This window comes from Haplochromis burtoni, unplaced genomic scaffold, assembly GCF_018398535.1.
Source record: "Haplochromis burtoni strain Fernald_Lab_line unplaced genomic scaffold, NCSU_Asbu1 Contig_458, whole genome shotgun sequence".
NCBI lineage: Eukaryota > Metazoa > Chordata > Actinopteri > Cichliformes > Cichlidae > Haplochromis > Haplochromis burtoni.
Window position 1 is genome coordinate 282,714 of NW_024582819.1, and position 25,544 is coordinate 308,257.

The 25,544-nt window shown below is 38.9% G+C and overlaps 1 protein-coding gene across 12 annotated transcripts in view; it reads right to left on the reverse strand.

The window, feature by feature from the left end:
* The window catches only part of LOC102307504 (kazrin), a 198,355-nt gene that overhangs the window by 20,107 nt on the left and 152,704 nt on the right, over nucleotides 1-25,544 (reverse strand). For all 12 annotated transcript variants that reach the window (XR_006052911.1, XR_006052910.1, XM_005945848.3 and 9 more), the window contains one exon: nucleotides 9,295-9,486. Coding sequence is in view for 10 of the 12 variants with exons in the window: in XM_005945848.3 (XP_005945910.2) it covers nucleotides 9,295-9,486 (192 nt within the window). In the remaining 2 variants the exon portion in view is untranslated. The remainder of the gene's footprint in view (nucleotides 1-9,294; nucleotides 9,487-25,544) is intronic.

Here is a 25,544-nt window from a genome sequence, read left to right on the forward strand (position 1 = left end):
CCCCCCCCCTCATTTGGAAGAACGGAATATTTTGACATTTTCCAAACTATGTATATTTGCTTTCTTGTGGATAGTTAAATAGGAAAAAAATGGATACTTCTATCACCTGCAATATTTAAAAAGTAGCCTCTTTGCTTAGCGCTGTGACAAGATAAAGTGGCATTTGTTGGAACAATCACACAACATATAACAAGTTAATGGGTGAGCTTTATGAATCTTGGGAGGCATAGTTTGCACCTCTTGGTGAAGCCAGGTGAGCTGTTTGTAATTCAAAGCTATATGAATATTACACATTAAGGACGAATATTTTCTTGTTAATTCTAGAGGCAGCAAGACTTTATCACCCTTAATTATAAAAGAGGGGGAAAAAAAACCCTCAGCCATGTTGTTGTTGCTCACACAGTTTGCACCGATTATTGTGGTGTGTTTTTCACATCCCACTCACTGCATCCTTCTGCTTAAATAACATCCCTCATTATCTGCCGTGCCCCATCTATGGTGGCTCACATAACAAGATTTAAGCCAGGATTACAGACAAATAACATTTCCTTTCTATGTGTTGCCAGCTCACCCTTAACAATCACCTTTTCTTCTGAGGAAGACTTCTAAGTGATGGAAGTCTGCAAAAAAATACACTGAATCTACAGCACTTTTAAAAAAAAATGGATATCAGTAAATTTCATATTGTGATTGTGCTGTGACCTTTAAGCTTAAGTTCCTTGGATAGCATTTTTAGCTAAAACACAAACACGCGCTCCTCTGTAAATGACGATCACTACATTAACATTAGCCCATGACTGCATATAACTTCAGCTCTAAAGAGAAGGGACAGGCTTTTAGTCAGCTCTTAACATAATTATTTTGGGAGAGAACAAAAGAGACATCGGCTCATTGGAGGGAGTCCATTGTTCGCGGTTTGGGATTTTAAATCTGCCAGCTGAATAATGATGTAGGAGCCTCAGAGCAGCACAGTGCACTCACCTCCTCAATTCCTCAGTAAAAACAAACTCATGGGGCTGTGTGGCGTTGATATCACTGGCATTATTTAACAATCCTCGCTGTAAAGCAAGGCGTGTTACCGTGGGATCAGACATCTTTGCGGAGAAGACATCTGACCTTTGTAAGGTAGCTAATGAAAACAGATCAGACATACAAGCTATTTAAGCACCATGGGAGAGAAATCTGTCGTCGGTGGATTCAACATGAAAGCAGTCTAATGTTACTGATTTCAGCATTTAGCAAACATTTCAACACTGACTAACTGTTGATGTGGGATTTTTGCTGTTGTTTGGGGTGAAAAAAAAGTTCCAAATTGGACGTTCAACTGGTTTGAGGTTCTTCTTGAAGGCTGTCTCTTTGCTAGTCTTTCTAGCAAGAGAAGCTTTGTATTCAAGAATTGCTTTCTAATGTTTACTGATTGGAATAAAATGAAAAAAACATCCTCAGGAGAAAGAATGAGCAAAAAAATATATACTTCACTGATGACTTAAACTCGTGACCTCAGGGTTTTTTGAGTACATTTCCTTTCATGCTGAGCTAATTGACTTCCCACTCAAGCAACAGTATTCCTGGGTTTATGATGCTGTCGTCACAGACAGAAAGACACAGGCTCTAACAGTTTAACTGTTCCCCATGAAACAAACATGAAAGAATTTAGATATACATACATGATACATACAGGACTGACAGATTGCTTAGATACATCTAAATAACACAATGGGCCTCTATGAACCAAACAAGGTTTCTTACTTAATTGTAAATGTAATAGTTTTAAATGGACTTGTACTTATAGAGCTCTTTTCTACTATAACTGAAAACTCAGTGCACTTTTTACTACAACCTTTATCCACCCAATCACATAGATTTTGTGGCTGATGTCATTTATGCGGGCATTTATGCTAGTACTGGTGCATTATGTGCTGGGATTCTTTCATATCTATTCCCCCTGGGAATTTGCTGACATTTGTGAGTACATATTATTGAGACAATAACTGTTATTCTCTCACTGATAAATTCAAAGACTGCAGCAAAAAAACAGCTAGAAACGCACAGGTGGAATCGATAATCGATGGCTGCGTCAAGGCGATGTGCCGTTACACCAGCACACATCGAGTTATGCCATAGGTTACATCATACGTTTTCAGTGTGGCTTGTGGTTACAACATAGCTATGGTGTAGATTTCCCACTTAACTCATTCACTGCCATTGACGTCTATAGCCGTCAATTGCAGTGAATGAGTCAATGGGTTTAACTCATTCACTGCCAGCCATTGGCAGTGAATGAGTTAAGCATAAATCCCCACTACCCGGGCACACCCAGGACCTTTAAGTGCAAGCTAAACAAAACTATCTGGATAAAAAGTTGTAAAGGTGTAGGTGCGTTTGAGGAAATATGTCACAAAAGCTCTGACTGTCCCACTAGCTCTTAGTTAAGAAAAACCTTATTTGCTTAAAGGTCGTCGGGTCAAGAACCTGAACCTGAAACCTGAAGAGATTCAGTGGTGCTGAGAGTGTGTGTGCTTTTGTATGTGCGCACTGGTGTTTTAACACCTAACAAGGAAAGAGGCCTTGTAGTCAAGGACAGAGCTAAGCTAAGTACAGTGTAGCGTGAAATGACACTAAACAGAGCCGGCAGACTGTGCTTTGATGATACATAGCTGTCTACTGCTTTCATATGAGCTCTGGCTTGACTTGAAATCCCTCAGTGATAGTAATAGCCAAAGTGAAAATAGCTAATTAAAAACAGCAGTGAGGGCCAACTCCACTTTGAAACTTCATTAAACCAAACTTTGATGAGAAATGAGAGTTGCGTAAACGTATAAACACCTTTTGAGAACTTCCTGGTTGCATTCGCCTAGCTGGGGCTTAGTTTCTCTTTGTAACACCGCTTTATGATTGGCAAAAATGAATCAGGTCATTGTCATTTGTGTAGGGGGCATTAAATGCAGCTCCTGGGTTGAATTGAGTGCCCATGGACATCATAACAAAACCTGCAATTGTAAAAGGTTGGCAATTACCCTCGATTACAATTATAGCGTTCACACACCAAAGCCCGGTTCACAGTGGAAGCGGACTCAGGCCTTAACATTTAAACGATGTTGGCATCACACCAAATAAAGGCAGAGAGGGAGATAAAGGAAGAGACCGCAGAGAGGAAAATGAAGAATAACTGGAGTGCAAATGCACTGAAAAGTAGCGTTCACCTCTTCTTTATTTCGTATTCATAGGCACAAGAAAATCTGCATGCAATTTAGCCGCAAACCATCTGAACCGAGGTAGGAGTGGCAACATAGCTTCAGTGATCCATTCCCAAAGTAAACAGGTATTATCTCAAGTGGCAAAGAGCAAAGGAAGGAACGATCCATCTCTTTCACGCTACTTCATCACTTCAGCCGCTTGCTTCTTCATCCAAAACAAAACCACACTAAAACAAAGAAGAACTAAAAAACTAAAAAAAAAGAGGAAAAAAAAAAGACAAAGCTTCTCTGCTTCACAATAATTGTTGGTAGCACTTCAATAAAAAAAAACCCAGGGCTCTCATTCTTCTGGGAAAAGCACTCTGCAGGAGCATCTGGTGGGATCCTCACAATATGCCAGCCTTGTGAAAACTGAGGGAAATCAAATAGAGTCAACATCTCGGCTCCAATCAATTGGCAGCATACGGAAATTGCTGTAATTAATGAGGTATTCTTAAGAACATTTGGCCTATCTTCTTTTTTTATGATCAGACTCTCTAAAACAACTATTTCCAAGTCCGTCAAGTCTTTTTTTTAGCGTTGTTACAAACCCTTTGAATAAAAGTAAAAAGAAAAGAGGAACTTTTTTTCCATACATATAAACATTTTTATTTCCTTGCACCTAGCATAGAAGAGACTTGTAAATAATTGCTGATGTGATCATTGGAAAAAGCCAATACCTGACAGAAGACAACATTTTAAAAGTGGGCCCCCTTGCCCACGATTAACACTTGAGTTACACCTAAGTACTTTAAATCTACCAAATTCCAAGATGTAAAGGAAGGCATCAAAGTCAAGTACACATTGATTACTAATGGACTCAGTATCTTTTAAAAAAAAGTGCTTGTTCGGTTGCTTAAAAGCCTGATTTAAAAGAAACTGAGAAAAAAAAATGATTGCGTGCCTCTATTTGGACAATTCATTGAATTTAAGACCTTTAGCTCTGGGTGGGTTCTCATGCCAACAATCATTCTGACCATTCAGAGCTGCTACTGTTTAAAAACGTGTGCCTTCATGCACTGCATAATAAGACCCAGAACTTTTTTGCAGTAGTTTTTCAGGCAGAGATGAGATGTACTCTACAGACATAATGAAAACTGAAATGACTTGTACATTAGTAATCCTCCATGTATAGAATTCTGCAAAAGTCTTGAGTCACCCCTCATTAATTTTAATATTTCCTCAGAAACTGGAAATACTGAAACATGGGCAATCATATGTGGAAATATACTCATTACTGAGTTGATGTTTGGAACTTTGCTTTCTGGGAGTTTGAGTTTGTTGGAAGTGTGGTCTTAAACTTTTGATCAGCTGTAAAACAGCCTGTTTCAGTTTACTCGCTGTTTTCAATAAATTGCATGCTCAAAAGAATGTTATGTCTCACTTCCATTTCTTCTTGTTGCATGTTGGAGCTCTACTTGGAACCTTGTTAAGATCCAACCATGCAAAATATGATTTTTCCCATTTTTCCAAGTGGTCATAAACCTTTGATTGGGACTGTAGTATGCAAGGAAAAAGCAGACTTTGTACAATTATAATGAGCTTGAAAGTTGAGATTTTGTATAATTATCTTTATTCTTAAGCACAGTCTGAACCCTCTAAGCCAAACCTTCTTGTAATTCTTTTTAAGTAGTCTTCAGGAATCGTTCTCCAGGTTTCTTGAAGGACATTCAAAGCTCTTCTTTGGAGTTTATTGCCTTTTTCTCTAGAGTCCAGACCTCAATGATGTTGAGGTCTGGACTCTGGGGAGGCCAATCCATGACTGATAGTGTCAGTCTATAGTGTCAGTCTTTTCCTTCATCAGGATGGCTTCTTGACATGCATCATTTCGGGTCCTGTGTAAGGCCTTTGCTGGATGTTTTCATATTTTCTATGGTCATGACTTCAGATGTTCTTCTGTTGTAGATATTGTTTTTTAAAATCCTGCCACTGCAGTCTGAAGAAAAAACTTTGAAAGACCTTCAAAGCATAATTTTTTCTGATAATTCTCTGTTTCTTTCCTTTTAGAAATATTTTGTCTATTTTCTTATTACTAATTTTCTGTTCATGCTTTCTCATAATGGTATCAGCCTATTAAGATATTAATACACACAAAAACATCGTCATCAGTGTGATCCAGTACCATGTGCCAACATTGGCAGCAAGAAACTTGAATGCACTGCGAAGCAGAAGTTGGAAAAGGAACAAAAACAACAAAAGAAGGATGAAAGATGTGTTTCTACTTTCTACTTAGAAACAACTGTAAATATTGCTGAGGCCAGAGCCAACATTCACTAGCTGCTACCCACCCCAAGCCAACAGCACAAAAAGAAAAAGCTAGGAAATGCAGTTGCTGGCCTTTCACAGCTGTCTTCAGAAATTATACGTTTGGAGTGTGCAGTAGTCTCAGTGCATGACGCTTGAGAGTGACAACTGCAGACTTACAAAAGAGCTGAAACGAACTTCTGCTGTAAAGACCAGGCCAGTGGGAAAATAACAATAACATGTAAACAGTTTTGCTTCGTTTACATGTGAATGCAAATCTCATTCAATTTTCACGTCAATGTTATTTATATTGTGCCAAATCACAACAACAGCTGACTTAAGGAGCTTTATATTGTAAAAAGCAAAGACCCTACAATAACAGAGAGAAAACCCCACAGTCACACTACCCTGTATGAGCAAGCTATTGGCGACAGTGGGAAAGAAAAACTCCTGTGGCAGAACCAGGCTCTGGGAGGGACAGCCAGTTGGGGTTGAGGGGAGGAAGATGGGACAAAAGACACGCTGTGGAAGAGCTACAGATAAATAATAACTTGCATTTAAATGCATAGTAATTGAAAACAGGTGGCCCAGCATCCTAGGCCTATTGCAGCGTAACTATGGGGGGATTCAGGGTCACCTGATTTATCCCTACCTATAATCTTTATCAAAAAGAAAAAGCTTAATCTAAACAGTAGAAATCCAAACCCAATTCAAGTAGAAAGAGTGGCTGAGGGTCAACTAACTGACCAAGAGCTCTGACTGAATATCAGCTTGTCCTTCTGTTCCTCATAGGAAATGCCTTCCAGAGGGGGAGGGAAAGCACAAAATGAAAAATAGCAACAGGAATGACTTCATACTCAAGTTCACAGTCACTTCAATTCGCCTGGTGAACTTACCCCAGCAGAACGAAACCTGAATATGACAACACCCAATTTCCTCTTGTCCTCCCACATACCCCAGCTTAATTGTAGACTAGATCCACCCCGCTTAACGTTTCTGGCCCTCGTAAGCCAACCAAAGTCCGCTTTTATAAAGCTTTCATTAGCTGCCGATTACCGTCAGTGCCTGCTGGGGCTGGTAGGCTTTGGCCTTCATTAACAGGCCTGAGTCATACAAATGACTGTATGAGCCTGTGTGCACTATGTTCAGACAGCCAACATCCCACTGAAGAAGAGATAAGTATTTATTTGATGTGTGCTCTATTCTACTCTGCCCCAGTCCATTTTGTTTTCGTTCAATTCTTCCAAAAAGCGTAGGCTGCAAGTGTCAAGTGAAATGTCGCAGCAACAAAATCCCCTGACAGCATGTCATGCTTTTGTCTGATACCAAATGGTAGTTTTTGTGTTCTGCCTCATTCCATGGGCGATAATTCTTTGAAAAAAATAATTCACTGCCACACTGATGACATCTCTGCTTGATGCCCTGCAATCCACTCTAAACTGCCTGGCAATGTTCATTTCTTTACTAACTGCAGACTCTCTGAGAAAGCAGCATGTAAGCAAAGACGGGTAGCAAATTAAAGGAAAATTTAAAAAAAAAAAAAAAGACGTCTGCCCGCACTGCAAATCAGTACCAAGTTGTCAGTGACCACCTTCATTATGTGATGAAGCACATCCTTCCTAATGAGAACATTTTTTTCCAGGATGTAACGCCTTTGTTCACAGGACATAATGGGTCAATGAATGGTTTGACAACGATGATCATCTTTTGACCAACATGTTCAACAGCGCTCTATAGGACCATCAAAGCACCACATTACACAAGGTCTTAGAAGGCTGGTGGGTCCATCCCTCCAGCAGTGTCCTAAAGGCTTGGAAAATCAATACCAAGACACCAGTACGCTGGCCCAATGCTTTAAAACTTTATTTTGTCAGTAACGTTATTTATTTTAAAATCACCTTCTTGAATCTTCTACATTATGTTGAGCTGTATTTGTGTCATACTGCACAGTAGGAGAAGAGCAGCTCGATTTGCCAAAAGCATGGAGAGCTTTTTCTTTTTCCTTTTTAAATAGTCCAAGCATCTGCGTCTCCTCTCACCCCGAGATATAACTCCATCTCTCTAGCATAACACATGCTAATGGACCATAATGCAACTAATGGGCTGCATCAACCACACTAATACAGACACTTATGTTAACATTATGATGAATAGAAAAGAAAAGCCCGATGGAGCAAAAGGCTGCACAGGTTTTGTCTCAGCAGGAGCGGGAGCAGCAAACAAGAGATTTAAAGCAACAGGATACTAAATTGAATGCTTTGACCAAGGAAGAGGGAAATGTGCCACTTTTTTTTAAAAATTGTGTTGTGTTGTTTCCCCCAACAGGACACATTTACCTGAACCTACACTTGTTCTGCATTTTTTTTTTTTCAGGAGTAGCGGTGAGGAAAGGACCCAAGTGTAGAATATCAACGACAAAAAAAACAATTCCAAAAGGATGAACAGAGTCCAAAGAAACACACACACTACCGAAAATACAAAGCAACAAAAAAAAAAAAAAGATCCACAAAAAAGGTTAATCACAGGACCGCAAACAGAGAGGCGACGCACAGGACTATATGTACACAGAGCACTAATTAGGGAACAGGACACAGACGAGGGCGAAACAGAGGAGGAAGCAATTAGCAGGTGAAAACACTCAGGGAATCAGGGAAAGAAACAGACAGGAAGTAAAAAGTACGACAAGCACACTAAGAAAAGTAATTAGCAAAACAAACTGCGAGGTGAAGACACAAACACAGAGGGATCAAAGACAGGGGGGCACTGGAAGAAGTAAAATATTCAAATTACAACAGGAACCAAAAGACTTATATTACAATATTACAGAAACTCAGTGATACTTATTGACTAATACACACATGAGAACATTCTTATCCTGCACAAAAAGCAAGTGCATATGTAAAGCTACCATTCGGTTTATGAAATATGCACACCGGCATATTTTCTTCTTTCCACTGTGCACATGTTAATAAATCAGAATCAGTTCAAACCAAGAGGCTTGTGCAATCTCCTTACAATCAGCCATCTGCATTACTGTCCAGCCCCCATTTTTCTATACAAGGAAACATGTTTATATCCACGTGAAGCTGAGCAAGTGGTGATGAGAGATGTTGTAAGAGAGAAGCCTGCACTGGACTTTAAAAACTGATACAATCGTGTACAATGAGGAAGCCAAAACAGGCACAGTTTTTTAAAGAGTCTCCATAGGAATGATGAAAAAAAGTGAAAATGCGTTCAGGCTGACATAACAGAGGTTCTGAATATTGCTTCCCCTGTGCTTCTAAAAAGTGAAACAAGTGAAAAACAAGTTTGCTCATTGAAGCTGACATGTAAAAAAGACTACATGAAAAAGAAGAAGACGGGTAGAGCACATAATCTGTCAGCCCGAGATGAAAACTTCTTCTAGAGCATCAGTGGAATAGTGCCATGAAATCAGACTGTAAGTGATGATGTCCATGTTCCAATTTTTAATGAAAAACAAGATCAATTTAAAGGTTAAGACCTACACCTTTCCATTTAGTATTTTGTTTTCTTTCACCCTTCTTTTGTTCGTAGAAATATAATTTAATTGTTCTTGTAGGCAAAAGCTTGTCACTGGATGAAACGGTCAGGAGGTGCTTGTCTTCACACAGTGAGCAAACTCCTGGGCTAAATGTTACCTACCTGTATTATTAAAACTGGTTGCTACTACCGATCAGAAAATGTTGTAAAGAAATCGAATTAATAACAAGAACTTTCCACATTTCTTCTTAAATAAAAAAAAGTCTGTGTTTCAAACAGCACACACAGTTTCTTGTTTCCTGACAGTCCTTACCTTGCAGAGCCTCCTTGGCTCGATCCAGCTCCTGTTCCTTCTGCGCCAGCTGCACACGGAGTTCAGTGGCAGAGAGCACGTCAGCCGAGCAACCTCCCTGGGTCTCCTCCAGGTCCTTATTCAACATGTCCTTCATCTGCCGCAGCAGGTGCACCTCTTCCTGGAGCTGGGCCACCTCTTCACGCAGCAGAACTGCAATTTGCAGAAAAGGAAGAGAGCTTTAGCAGGCCCGCACCACAACGTTGCCCAAATTAGTGCAATTGTGAATCGCTGCACAGTTTTAACAGTGAATATGCATTTAAGCCAAAATAAAAGTGTTACTTCAGCAGAGAGAGAAGGGTCACATGCTTGCTGGAATTGGGTCTTGCATCGGCTTTGAACAGCTACATGACTGCAGAAATTGTTGTGTGTGAAATGCTAAACTGATTTAACATCACCACGGGAGGCTGCGGTTTTATTTGTTATTGAGATAACTGCAGAGCCAAATTACTGACAGTAATAAGCATCACAGAGATAGGTGCGGTCCATCAGATGAGTAGAGACAAGGCACTGATTGTGTAATGAAATTTGTCTTTGAAGTCGTCTGTTGAACCTTCTCTGTGTTGACAGGATTGACGAGTAAAGGCGAGAGGAGTACTCATTTAATATTCATTGAATGGTGCTTTAAAGTACTCCTCCCTGTCGTTGTGACAAAGACGAAAAACGACAAAATGAAAAACAACAGCACAGACTATTGTTTTTTGTTTTTTTGTTGTTTTTTTCCCTCGCAATTTGACTCGGGGTAAAAATTTTTAAAGTGCTTTCAAAGCACCAGCAGCAGTGAGAGGATTTCGCTCCCTTTTAAAAACAAGCCACAACAGACAAATGTCACACTTCAATTTTTCACATTAAAACGAAAAAATAAAATCCAAAATTGTGATTCTTGGCACACTGAACGCGGGTGTCTAGGTGGAGCATATGGAGCGTCATTTATAGTCGGATGAGTAGAGTCATTCTGCTTAATTTCATGCATCCTCGGGGCAAAGGGGGAGGGTGGGGGTGAGGGGAACTGCTTTACCCCATCTCGTGCAGTTCCAGTACCAAGTGCCATGCATAAATCACACTTCATACTCTGAGACTCCAGCTCCAACTCACACTGAAAAAATAAAATCTGAGATGAATGGGACAACTAAGGATGACAAATGTCCTCTGTATTTCCTGGTCATTGTTGCACATTTGAACCAAGAATTTCAAAGATGTAATAAGTGATGCTTTTCTAAATTTAAACAGCATTACAAAAAAAAAGAGAAAAAAGAACTGCATTCAGTCAAGGTTAGGATTTCTGGTCATGTAAAATTTGAACGTGGAGAAGATGATTGCAAGTCCCTTAATCAGAACCTAATCAGAAGTTTCCATGTGGAAGCAAGGCAACTGTCTGTTATCTAAAGAACATGCTTCTATAATCTTGTTACAGACAATAGCTCTAAATCACTAGATGCACAGTAACAGCACTCTGCACAATGCGCTTTTAAACTGTCTTTTTTTAAGGCATTTAGGCCTGTTTGTCATAGCATTTTATATTGTTTTAAAGCATTTTAAATTCTCATGGTATTTTCATCTCTTAAGTAGACTGTTTTATACTTTATGTACTTAAATTAATTGAGCATGTGTGCGGTGCGACTTTCTTTCATTCAACTTCAAACCCTGTTTGGACCGGATCAATTAAATTAGGTGGTATATTATATATACTATATATATATGTACCTATGTTTGAAATTACAGAAGTGATTGCTTGAGAGACAACAAATTTTGTTATATGTGTCACATCCACGGACAGTAACATTATTACAAACACAATGCAATGCCTCCAAATAAAACCATACTGCGTTTAAATGCTGCCATAGTGATTCCTGACATCAATTATTTATTTTCATTTACGTTTTTGTGATTAATGCACTCCATCCATCCATTCGCTTCCGCTTATCCTTTTCAAGGTTGCTGGTGTTAAACTGCATCATCCCCTTCTGCACCCATACCTATGACTGATTTCTTACATAAGGACACTAGAGACCTTCAAGACTACAATAAACTATGACAACAAACCATAAGAGAGGATATGTGAGCCTTGCTCCGATACATTTTCGCGCAGCATGGATCACTTTAGGTCCCATCTTGCCTCCCCTGAAACTACAATTAGTCCCACTGCTTTGCCCGTATGACATGTACCTGCTTCCCAGGCCTTTTGACTCCATTAATTTGATCACTGGCAAAATGTAAAGTGGCTGAGGATAAGTGCTGCCCGCTAAATAACGAAAATGAAATGTAAAAGGGGTTATTAGGAGAAGGGTCGAGAGAGAAACGTTGGCGAGTGGAGTGTCATTACACAGAGGTATACTTAATGGACCTGATAATAGAACCACATTTTACGGAGCAACTCAAGCAGCAACACCCTTATTGGCAATCCGAGAACTGTCCCGTTCTGGAAACAGCCGAGCGCAAGATACAGTTCATGAGTTTTTAAAAATCCTATAATAGCCACAGACTCAGTTTAATTTCTTATTCATTAAGTTTGCATGTATTGATTGTGCAAAGGCAGCAACACAAGGAGTTCTATATAATGGGCAAGTATATTGAAATTGTGTGTTCAGTCTCCAATAACCAACCCATAAATACAGATCAACATTCTAATATCTAATTCAATCATAGTTATACATTATAGATGGCATCTGAGGATTAATATAGTTTATATGTATTTTTTGACTGTAAATAAATATGTTTTTATAAATGGGAAATTTATGTATACTACTCAAAATAGAAAAAAAATGTGTTTTAAACAGATGTTATGGAACAACATTGTAATGTAGGCATAAACAAGATGTTTAATATGAGGTATAGCCTCTTCTGGACATGATGCAAGCAGTCACCCATCTGTGTATGGACTGAACAAGTATCCAGATCTGCTGTTGCTCAATTGCTCAACAACAGATTTGAGTGCAGCCTGCAGCTGCAGTGCAGTAGTCATTGATGGTGGCATCTGATGATCACGTCGACCCAGGATTTCCCCGGCACGTTCAATTGGAGACATACTGGGACTAAATCCTAGCCAAGGAAGTCTGGATATACTCCTAGTTTAGAAATGTCTGTGCTACTCTGGCAGCAAGAAGGGTCCATGTTGGAGCACCTCATGACCATTCAACTCAGAGATAGCCCTCTTATGGACATAGAAGGCTGGGGCTACAGTTCATATAGGCATATAGGCAAGTTGTGCATACACTGTTTTTTGTGTTCAGTAAACAAATCACTAGTTTTCTAAGAGATTACAATGATTTACTGAGAAGCAAAGACTGAAAAAAATATTTCTCGACATAAAACTTATTTCTTTTCTTCCCAGCGCAACATGGAGCTTACACAAATATAGAACAATATAGCTCTCACTCTGACTTTATGAGGTTAAAAACATGTATAGACGTGTGCACTGTATTCGAGCATTCACAATTCCCTATCTTACGCTTAGAGTTGTCATGCTCTAAATTTACACCGTTAGGTTTTAATTTCTATTTTTAAGCAATGTGTTTTTAATGTATTATGTAAAATATTCACCTATACATATGAATACCTTTTGCTTGCCTTACTGAAATCCATGACTGGAATTATTTTCTGTGTGTCCATTATAAAAAACAAACTATAAGCACGTGCAATCCTGCAGTACTTTGAGTTTACAGCTACATTCTTTTATGTTAGTTAAAATATAATTTGTTGTATATACTATACTTAGCAAGAAGAAGAGAAGAGTGTTGAGTGGTTTACACAGGTATAAATGAGAAAGACTGAGTCTACATTCTACTGCTAATTTGAATTTGGTGAGTTAATAAATCATCATGACATTAAAAAAATACAACAATGGTTACCACCAAAAGGGCGCTTAACATAAAGAGCGTAACAGATATGTTATTGTCTAACCCTGCACTCTGGAGGCAAGCTCAGTGTGGAGTGGAGCACTCCAGATATGACAGGGTTTGAGTGTGGGGGGCAGGATGTGGTGGGGCGAAGACTATCACCTATTTTTCAGTGTCCACATAGCCTCTAGGTTAGCAAAAGGGATCAGGGTAGCGCCGCATTACAATGACAGAGTGGGAGCTTCCTGATAAGTCGTATCTTTTCTGCTCACCACTTCAGGACCCCATACAGCTCTAGGTCCTGCCTGGAAGAGGTGCCAACTTCTATCTCAGGGAAAATGTGATGCCCACAATTTACAGTGTTTATGTATGTGTAAATTTAAATAATTGGGGTATTTTAATAAATACTTTTTAATAAAACTTTAGTAACTTTTTTTATATTGTACAAATACATTTGAAAATACTGCATACTTAATTTCTTGAAGTGATTTCAGTGGGCAAATGAAGTGTTTTAAAAAGCATTTAATATGATTTATAGATTGTTTAATAGAAAAGAAATAGCTATTTTTCTTATACAGCTTATTAAAAAAATGTGACCCTCAGCAAGTCCACAGCATTGTGGAGTGTAGTGACCCTGAATCAGAAACAACATGATTACGAGTCTGGGGTTTTCAAATCATGTCAATTACATCATCCCACTTAGCAGCATTCACAGTCACATGAAGATATCGCGCACAAAGCTGCACTGCCACACAACTGTCAACAAAAACCTTCTGGCCTTAATTACTTCTCTTCTCAAGCAGGAACAAAGACATACAAACTAAAAACAATGATTCTGTCAGTATGTAGGAGTGTAAGCACAAAAACAGTTTGGCAACACAGAGTTGTTTATTTGAGTTTGGATTGGCGTGACTGTTCCCATCACTGTGACGAAGGACAGCCTCCTGAGATCGACTAAATTGGCTGTTGAGTATCTAATCAGAACGCTGCCCTGCTGGCAGTTGATGTGCAACAGGAGTGGAAAGGGAAGGCTGATGAAGAACTGTAATCAGAGTTTGCTGTGTGGGTTTTTTATGTATATTACCAGAGGAAATTTTTAGAACACCCCAATTCTTCCAGTTCTTATTGAATTTCAGTTCGAGTCCAATGAATAGCTTGAAATGGTACAAAGGTAAGTGGGGGATTGCCAGAGGTTAAAAAAAAGGTAAGGTTACACAAATCTTTAAAAAAAATGTACATTTCAGAATTATTCAAAGAGGCAGTTTTCAGGGAACAAGAAATGCATTAACAACTTAAGCTGTTCTGCAGCAACGCAGGTTGATCAAGTCTTGAAAGGTGGTGCTACCAATTTCTGGTAGGTGTCCCAACTTTTCTTGAGTACTTACAATTTCTTCTGTCTGCATAAAAGTATAGTTGAAACACACTGCGGTACCATGCCCTTGTAAGCTTTATTTAAACAGTGATGTACTGCAGATAGTTGTGTGCTACTATAAATATAGCGAGGAAAAAGGTAGGTAACAATGAAAGAGATACAGAACATCATAACCCTTTAAAGGTTAGGTCTTTCCTACAGAGAAATCACAAAGAAAGTCAAAGTGTCAGTAAGTATAGTCTTCTTCAGCATCCAAAGGCACTAAAAAACTCTGATAGGAAGAGATCCGGTAGACTCAAAGCCACAAAGAATCACAAAACAAGTTTCTGAGAGACAACAGTTTGTCCCTTGGCCATGAAACATGAATTGGCCAGCACAGTCTGCGAACTTAAACTTCATCGAGCTGGTTTGGGATGAACTGGACGGAAGACAGAAAGCACATTTATGGGAACTTCAGCAACAGAGTGGAGAAAAACTTTCTGAAGAATATTTGGTTTCTAATTGAATTCCATAAGTTCTTTTAAACTTTGGTTATTTCTTCTATGCTTGCATTTCATAGTACAATGAGACATTGAATATCTTGATTTTCAATTAAAAAACAGGAAGAATTTGGGTGCTCTTAAACTTTTGACCAATACTGTACTTCAGATCATGTGGCTTATCGTGTGTGCAGGCAACCAATAAGCAGGCGTTAGTTTACGTCACTCTTTATGTCGCGTTTGTCACATAGTAACTTTCTCCAACTTGACTGCTTATCTGTGTTTGCTATTTTTATGATGGCATTGTGTGATGGTTAAAGTCCAGTTTATTACTTGTAAATGTTGATATTTCTTTCCTTGTGCAGTTGAGGCAATATCGCTGTTGTTGCTATGTATGGATAGAGATGTAGAACTACATATTGGAGCTAGTGTGGCCTTGTTACTTTTGGGTTACGTTTATCTTAAATACTGATTTCCAAGCTATGATTTAGTTATTATTTCATGTCATATTTCAATATTCTTACCTGTGATGTGCAATACATTTAAGTATTATGCTGGCAGAAATATAGCTAGATATATGTTACACTGTTAATGTGTTTATTGTGTTTATTATGTTATTTATTTCTTTTTAAAGTACCACACACATGCAGACAAGACTAGAGGTGTAATTTACACATTTTCAATGAAGGATCATCTGCACGGCCGCCTGGTGATCACATTGTTCATTAACAGGCAGAATTACACACTCCTTATATCCATTCCAATCATAACCTCAGAACTAGATGGGATGAGATGATGTATATATATCAGTGGTGGCCGTCGGTTACCTCTAACTGGGATTTTACTCTCTTGCTAATTTGCACACATACAGCTAGGGGTCGTAGTTGTTGTTATTATACTACTATTATACTACAACAAATTGGAGAGTACTACAGTGGCAGTGCAGAGCCCACATACCCCCTCTAATGACATAATCTACATCTCTTTGACCCTTAAAGACCCTCTCATATTTGCAGATGCAAAAAATGTAAAATGCAATCAAATTTTTTTTCTCTTTATTTTCTTTTTCCCCCATTTACAGTTAACATCTAAGCCTAACATACCAGATGTATGACACATTTTATTTTTCCTTTTACATTATTTCCATCTGTTTTCTGTCGCTTGACTTTGTGACCCTACATCTGGGTGACTGATTACTTCTTTGTGAATAAAACTGTAAAACTGTAACTGTAAGCTAAATGCTGAGTCAAATAGGGCATAGAAGACAAGTGGTGATAACGAGATTACGCAAACCAGTGTTGATTGCACCAACACTGAACAAGGGGAATTTGCGGCTTGTCAGATCATAAATTATATGGCACCCTCAGTTCAGACACATAGAGAAAGAAACTAATTTTGAAACAGTAAACGTAATACATAATTACTCACTTCACCAAACAGCCACTGTTACTACGTAAGTGCTGTTTAACCAGCATTATAAATGTTGCTTCTTCCAAACTACATGTTAGCATGGTTGTTACTTCACTGCCATTTCAATTTAGAGCTAAACACACACACAAACATACAAAAGCACGCATGCACACACACACACAGGCAAACACCAGTGACCACTTGCAGGTTGTAACAAGATATGAACATTTATCTACTCCTTGAGAGGAATTTGCAAACCTGACCAACAGTTATTTACTCAACATTATCATTCAGCTGGACTGACTGATTTACGTTTCTGGCAAGCTGATAACTGTACTGCAACATTTACTCCTCTGTTTTCCCTCTTTTTTTCTTCCTTTGTTCCAACCAGAATATCCTGGAGGACATATCTGCTTCTATAGCTGTACTCCACTATGTTTAGCGTCTGGTGTTTTAGAGCTTTTTGCTGAAAACGGTTTCCTTCAGTGGCTGAAGGTGTGTTTTTTTCCTCTTCTCCTTTAAAGCTGCCAAGCTGTTCACCCACAGATCAAACTTACATTTTTTATTCAGAGTGGTCTACAAACACTAAGGGTCATGAACAGGAACCATTTATCTCTGGTTTGAGTTCTTAAGTGGGGCACAAACCCTGCAAGCTTTGAGGCCTCTTGGCATTTGGCAGTCAAAAGCTAGGAACATGGAATGTCTAGTTTGCACCCAATCATGGTTTGCAAACATAATCCATTTGAGACTTAAGTGACAGACGGAACAACTGAAATAGGTCATTGGTCAAACCAGCAGTAAAGCTGTGGAGAGCAAGACTATGGACAAGCGGTCTAAAAAGAAAAGCTGTTTATGGCCTTTGAAACAGACCAGAAAATCTCTGCATAGCCTTTTATAGTTCAACAGACACTCAAATGAAGCACTCAAACTCACTGCTGTTTACACTAAGACAATGAAAATAAAAAGATCTGAAAACTATGGGCTTCATCAGTCTAATAACAGAGTAAGTAATACTGTAAATTATTAGGTTTTCATGTAATCATATGAGTCTGTTCAGCTGAACTTTAACTTCATAGTAAATAAATCCTCTGATAATAGAACTAAAGTAGCATCCCTGGGAGAGTTACCACATTTTACATCATTCTAAATCATGCTAAATCAAAATTAAAAATACAATTTTGAACATTACGTTTTACAGCAGAATAACCAAGAGGAACATGTAAGTAAATATCAGTTATGACAGCTCTTAAATGTTCTTCTTGCCCCTTACTGGGGTTGTTTACCCTCCCTGATATTTTGAATGTTTCAGTCTCTGGACTTGCAATTGTATTGGGCCTACAGCTGAGCTGTTTATAGCTTGTGTCTAAATGCTCGTGTTTCTCACCCCACGGGGCATCTCCTTACTTTTCTGATATGATCTATACAAACATATCCCTAGGTGCAATAAAACTGAATTATACATTTATAGAACTCACTGGATTAACACACTGATGCAATCTGCTTTTGCACAGGTTTATCTGCCAGTTGTTAGTCAGCTTAAACTCACAAAAAAGAAAAGCTTTAACCTCCTGAGACCCTTCATCCTTATATAGGGATACAACATTTAGACTTATCTGCACTTCATACATTCATTCTGGTCAATAAAGCAATTTGTTGCCTTCTTAAACACTGGTGACTTTATTTTAAAAATTAGTTTCTGTTAAACAATGATGCTTAGTTTTCACACTTATCAGGTCCAACTAATCCTAAATAGCTGGAGACTTAAAAACATGCAGCTAAACATGCGCTCAAGTCTCAGAAGGATACATTGCAGGAAACTATAAAGTGCCGAGAACCGTTTAGTTTAATGGTTTTTGCAACGCAGCATTTACTGAATTCTTTAAAGAAGACAAATGTACAAAGCTGGATTTTAAGACCAAAATCCTTTTTCACTGGCACATTCTCAATTTTCCTAGTAAAAGCATTAACTTGGGATTTTTTTTCTTCATGTTTTCCGTCTCTACCTAGAAATAGCCAAAATTGTAAACAGAAATTCTTTAAATAGTAACAGTTTAAAGTGTATCTCTGACTTAAGCTTTATGCAACTGTGAAGAGCCATAGGGATTAGACCGGGGCTAATGACGACTGATCTTTGTCTCTCACTCGAATGGTGAAGGAATATGTGCATTTATTGACCTCCCTCCATCTCTGCAGTCGTTGTGTTCAGACTCCCTGAACGTACTCGCCTCTAGTTATTGTGATTCATTGAAACAGTAAATAAAATCTCCATCCCCAGCCGCTGATGGAAATGACTGCTAAAGTGTGTGCATTTGCATAAAAGCAGCAATGCATCAGCTGACGTTCAGCTGGTCCCACTGAATTATGAATTTGATCAGTGTCATTTCCTATTTATGTGATTTAAGCAAAATGTCTCAAGCCGTCTTCCTAAATAATGCGGCAGCCTAGGTGTGACAGGTTTGGTATGGTGGAAAACAATCATAAAACACCAAAACTTCTCTGGGGATACAAAATCCATCATCCTTTCTTCATGAATGGTGAAAAAAAGAAAATGAAAATTGGAGTAGAACAGAGACCCTCTGAAAATTGAATTAGTCTTGAACTCTATTATTTTTCTGGGCCTACAAGAACTATTTAGCCACTGCACTAAGTAGATCTCCTTCCACAGGAACACACAGTGTTTCCCAGGGGATTACTGTTGATGATTATATGTCAATACAAGGCCATCTCCATCTTTCTCTGTCTCCTTTCTTTGTATCATCGGCTTACTCTCCTTTCCTGTGTTCTTCTTCCATGCTGCAGTTCCCATTTCTCTCACTTGCGCCAAAACTGCAAGCCTCACAAAATAAAGTTGAAAAAAGGGTCCAGCAATCTGTCAGAGAGTCCTGTGGCCACGAGGCAGCTGAGATTGGACCTGGCTGAAACAGCAATGGAGGTTGAAAATTGATAGGGAATGACAGTAAGTGTCTAGAGGGGGGTAATTTTTAGATTGGTTTTCCCTCTTTAGAGTGAATGGGAGAAAAAGACAAGGTGGGGTTTGGTTTTTTTGCCTGATACTGGAGACAAAATCAATTAATGGGCCAATTGTTCCCATAGAATTCTCATTCAGCCAGCTTGCAGACTGAGGACATACAGACCCACGGTACAGCACAGAAGATGGTGTTGTTACTGTGACAGGCAGCTTTACTTCAGCACACATAGAACATAATGGCTCCAACTTATTGTGTGCAGAGAACCATGTATAAATATTGGACCAGGAACACTTAGAATGGAAATTCTAGATCGAATGTTTATTTGATATTAACTATGTAACTGAGCACATTATTATTATGCCACTTTGATCTCTCCAATATGTCTCATTTCCCAAGTCCAGTCATAGTGCAACATAATCGTATCCTTTTAAACCCTTTGAACATGCCATACTGTATGACAGGAAAATGCTGTAAAGTGCCAGTAAGCCTAGATGAAAAGGTATATGTGTAGTTTGGAAGCATAGCATACTTTATCACAGGACTAAGGGAACAACCCAAATAAGGAATGTGTTAAATAAGAAAAGGAATGAAAGAGCAGCTGGGGTCAAGAATGTGACGGAAGGCAACAGCCCACATCCTCTTATTTGTTCGCCCTTGGCAGCTAAGCCATAGCCTATGCTTGAATAATTGCATTCAAACAAACGCTCTCTAAAATCCATTCAGAGATGCTTTGCTGGGTTAAAAGCTTAAACCTTCTTTTGAATAGATTTAAAAACAAATACATTTACGATAATGCAATTAAGGGGGCTTTTTTCTGCAGGTTATAAAACTCATTCTTTTGTATCTAACTGACGCACACAACTATGTGCATTGTGAGCACCATTACAAGCCAAAGTGGATGCTCTGTGGGCAGCAGTGGAGCTCTTTGAACACTTTTCAGTCCTGCCAACACTTTTGCCAGATGTCACACATATTTCTAAGTGCTTAATCATAGCAAGAAATAAAACCACTCAGATGTTTAATAAGTTAACAACTACCTAATGTTTTCTATATAAATAATATATTTTTGAACCCTTTTGACAAATTAAGCCCCACAGACTTGATGTTCGTGTTCCCTTTAAAGTCTTTGTGACAGGGCAACACTTAGGCTCCTATAAAATCTATAAGGATCAGCAGTGTTACTCCATAGGAAACTACATGCACAATACCCTTAAGGCTAATGCACCTTCTCAAGCAGAGTTTCATTTCCTCATAATGATTTTATTCCAGGAAAAAGCACTTAAGTCTCATATCAATGGCTGCGCTCTGCAGCCAGAAAATCAGAAATGAGAGATACTGAAACACCTGTGCAATCAGTGGTGCTAAGGATGCTTTATTGCCATTTGTTTCATCTAAGCTCAGCAAAAAGTCTTACCGGGAAAAACTCATATGTGCTTATCCCTACACATTAGCGAATGCATGGTGGGATAATAATTCATGTTTGCTCTTTAAAAGCAGCCATTATCTTACCTTTCATTCCTATGACAATCTGAGTCCTCTGGGAAAAGTAGAGCCTTATAGTTCATATATATATGTATGCCAGTTTGTTTTATATTATGCTATATATTTTTTGAGATTCTGCTTTTCGTTCATCACAAATATCCATTTCTATTTGAAGGCACCTATTTTTGTAATACTTCCTCTATATACCGCCACAAAATTCAGACAAGCCAGTCGGCTTCAGACCATGAGCTGTTCCTTTTCTTCTCCATACTTTTCTTATCCTGTCATAGTGGTACAAGTTCATTTTAGTTTCATCTGTCCAAACAATTTGTTTTTCCCTCGAGAACTGTGCGGGCTCTTTCAGATGTTTTTTTCTGGCAAAGTTTAATCTGGAGTTCCTAATCTTGAGTGTATCAAGTGGTTTGGACCTTTTTGAAAACCCTGTGTAGTTAGTTTCACGAAGGTGTCTTGTGATTGTAGACTGATAATGAGACACCTACTTCTCAAGAGTCACTGACTTGGTTAGATGTGTGAAGGGTTCTAGTCCAGGTGATGACCCCCCCTTAGTTGTTTTCTGTGCTCTTTCTTTTTCTTTGGTGTTGCTGAGCTGCCCAGTGCATTCCTTTTTTAAAGAACATACCAGATTGTTCATTTGAAACATCTGAAATGATTTTCAGATTTTTGTTTTATCTGTTCCAACTGTCAAGGAATAATGAGGGAAAAGGCTTCACTTGGCCATGAAAGTGCTTGGCAGTCAATTACCCAATTACTTTTGAGCCTCTGAAAATTGGGCCTGTGTATAAAAATGTCTGTAATTCCTATTTCAAGGGGTTTAACAATACGTCTGTTGAACCCCTTGAATTAAAGCTCAAAGTCTGAACTTCAATCACATCTTGATTGTCTGATATAAAATCAGCTGTGGTGGTGTACAGAGGTAAACTTAAATATCTGTCATTTTGCGAATACATATGGACCCAGCTGTAGTAAACACCAACTAAGCCTAACCTAAATCAGTCCGCACTTTATGCATCCACACAGAGGAAACATTTGCATTAATAAAGTCAGGGAAATTACATGATCATGAATATGCTAAATGATTTTTTTTATGACGTACAAAAAGAAAAGAACCCAGCTGTTGATCGTGGAAACGCTGTATATAATATATAGGAAAATTGTATCAGCTGATACACATAAACTGTAGAAAGGGGACTAAATCTTCCCTTTAATGTGGTTTCAGCTGTCACCCATGATTTATTTAATATTTCAGTGTTAAATACAGTATGATCGCCAGGTACAAATGAGGTGTTAAACATCTGCCAGAAGGGCAGCAAAGGTGACATACGTCACTTTCACACGCAGCTTCTCAAGCAAGTGAAAACACGTGCACATTTCCCATCTGGTCCCACACACATCACTCAGGGCAGACTGCCCGCATTTATATGCCTTTCATCTCAAATGAGATGCTAGAGTCATTAATAAAAGACTCTGTGGGTCTCTGTCTCACATGTACACACAGACACACACACTCAGTTTTATGGACCATTGATAGCAAATTCATCAGTGGCTCATGACGGTTGTAATGCCTAAGTCTGACGAATGAAGGCGGCCTGCAGTGTCTGCTCTGTCTGGCAGTGCTTTGCTCTGGATTAGCTAGTCAATTCTCATGAGCTGAACAATCTCCCTGCGTTGCCTGAGGAGATGACAGGGTCACGGCTGATGAAAATGAAAGGGAAAAAAAATTAAAAATCACACCTTGCCTTGGGGCACTCCATCATAGAATTCAAACTCTAATATTATATATTAACTGAGACAATGATGGAGAAAGATTGGTATTCAGGATAAGACATAAGGGAATAGGGGTTGCTATTTATTGACAACCACACCAGCATGGAAGCTTAAGCCTCCACTCCCCGCGATCTTTAGCCTCGCAAAGTATGAAAATATCTGATTTTTTAATGAGTGAGTGTTAAATGAGAATGTTTCACCCCCTATGAGGGTTCACTGTGCACAATCGATTGCTTTCACTAAACAAACTACAACCCGTTCGAATTCCAGGAATTCCAGGTTGTCATTGTTAATTCAACTCAAATGCATTTAAATGACAATGTCGTTCACTGCGTGGCTTCCTGCCTTTCATTCCACCAGTGTCGATCAAGTAGTCTCTGCTTCAACATCCAAGAATCTGACATCCACATGCTGGCAAGCCCATTTCATGCTTCAAGTCCTTGGAGTAATGGGGGCCGAACTTGTGTGAGAGTGAGGGGTTAGAAAAAAAAATGATCAGAGAGAAGGATAGGCAGTAATCTCAGCCGCATTCCACCACAATCTGCGTCCGCCGGTTTAAAATCGTCACTGGATGGTACCGGCTACAGTTTTAAGAAAGCCGCAAAATGCAAATACAGTCACTTTGGCATATGAAGCTACTACAATGTAACTGTGTCTAAAAGAAAAAAGATGCATATTCTCTCAGTTTTCTTTGAGGGGCTTTGGCAGGGGAGATTTAAAACAGTCTTTATTTTGGTGCCCTTTAACACAGTTACATAAGCAGCCCTCTTATTTTCACAGTCTGTATTCGTACTAAAGTGATAGTAATCCATGGGTTTGTTTCAAAGGCTGCAGTCATCTAAGTTAAAAACCCAAACAGTGAGATTATCATCCTTCAGAAACCGCAGATGGACAGATATATGTGAGAGCTCTTTGATTTTTCTTTTTTAATTTTTCAAATTAAGAGCAGAATTTCCATGAAACGTGAAAGAAAGATGGCTTAGGTCAACAGGGACAGACGATTAGATTACTTGGTAAGAGCCTGAACTGATGGAGCGACTGGAGGAGTCCAAGATTGCAAATGTGCAAAAATGTATATCCTTTCACAAACGTGCAGAAATGACAAAGTGCAAGCTAGCAACTATCCTCCTGCCACAAATTCCTTATTAGACTATTTATCGTCCTCCAACATTTTGTATTAGTAGGCAATCGGGTAGTAAATAAATGCTGCTGAGTCCAACCAGAGCCAAGTCTAAGTTACTGTAATTGCAGAAATGTGCACTATTTGCTTATTCATGGGGATAACTAATTAGGTGTACACTGCTATCTAAGGTGGCGTATAATGAATTGGTGCCTTGCTAAGGTGGCTGTGCTAGATATACACTACTGTTTGTGGTTTTATTCTTGGACAGCTTACACCAGACACGATGAGCATGTTAATTAGTTGCACCGGGCCAGGCAATAATAACTGTCATGTTTATGCTTGATGAGCTGTGCTGGTAGTATAAGATGTAAAAACATGCCATTCATAATGTCATGATATGAAAAAGTCTCTATCAACAATTAACTTGTGTTCTAACATCTATTACAACTATCTTCCTTTTGGTTCAATTATATTATTGCACATTGTGAATGAACACTGTGCTATTGAACTTTATTTTCTCCTGGGTGTTGCTGCTAAACACACAGCAAACAAATTAAGAATTAATTTTGTGCATGAGTGGGAGAGCTAGTTAGATAATAACATATCAGATTCTAATGACACAGGAGGAATACATTTTTTGGAGATATATTGTTGGGGGTTTTTTAGGTAAGCATTCAGAAGAAAATGATTCCTCCTAATGATTAGGTGGACAAATGAACTGAGACAGGTAGCTAAGAGGTGTCTGGCTGTTATTACGACAAAGCATGTGTGAAGCGCATGCATGTGTGTTTGTGCGCATATTGTTAAAAATGACCTTTGGTCCCAAAGGCTCACACTATTCTTATTAATAGTCTGGGCCATGTGAGAGGCCAGACACTGTGTCACCATGGATATTTCATCAAACTGTTGAATCTACAAGCACACACACGCATACACACACAAAGTCAGAGTACCTGCATCAGGTTACCATTGTGATGAAAACCAGCAATCTATAATTTCAACAGAACACACACACACACACACACACACACACACACACACACACACACACACACACACCAATAAACAAAGTGACAAAAATAAAAACAGCCATCTAGAAATGTCACGCCAAGATGACAATGATGATTTGGTAGCCAAATTAGGATATGGAGCCACCAAAACAATCCCAGTTGATTAGATACTGGGAGGGAAATATGTAGCTAATGGTTATGGAGTTACATTTATTCAGTTTTCAAACTGACTAGCGACTCAGCTGACAGCTTCTGCAAACAAAGCCACGAGATTGAAAAGACTGTCACTGCAAATGTGTGGCACCTTTTCAGTGACTTACTGAGAGCAAGTTCTGTCATCCAGCCATGTATATTTGATGAGCTGTGGAGGAATGGACAGTGTCTGAAAACAGCACCCAACAGAGGGACCAATTTGATTTGTGACAGTGACAAAACAAGCGGCCAAATTAATCTCAGTTTTTATTTAATGCTGTGGAGTAAATGTGATTAGGCACCAAGGTGTTCAAACAGAGAAATAAATGCAAGATAATAAAAGCCCCAATCAGACCGCCTCATTGAAAAACAAAATTACCTCTCGCGCTAAGATAGTGGCAAATCAGACTTACCAAGGCGCATGATTATTATACTTTCTTTACCATTATCCCTGACTTGATTCCAACAGGCAGCTGATTATCTGTAACTTGTTCCAAATTGTCATCTGTCTGCCACAACGGGAAGAAACTGGCTGGTACATGCGAGAGCCGCT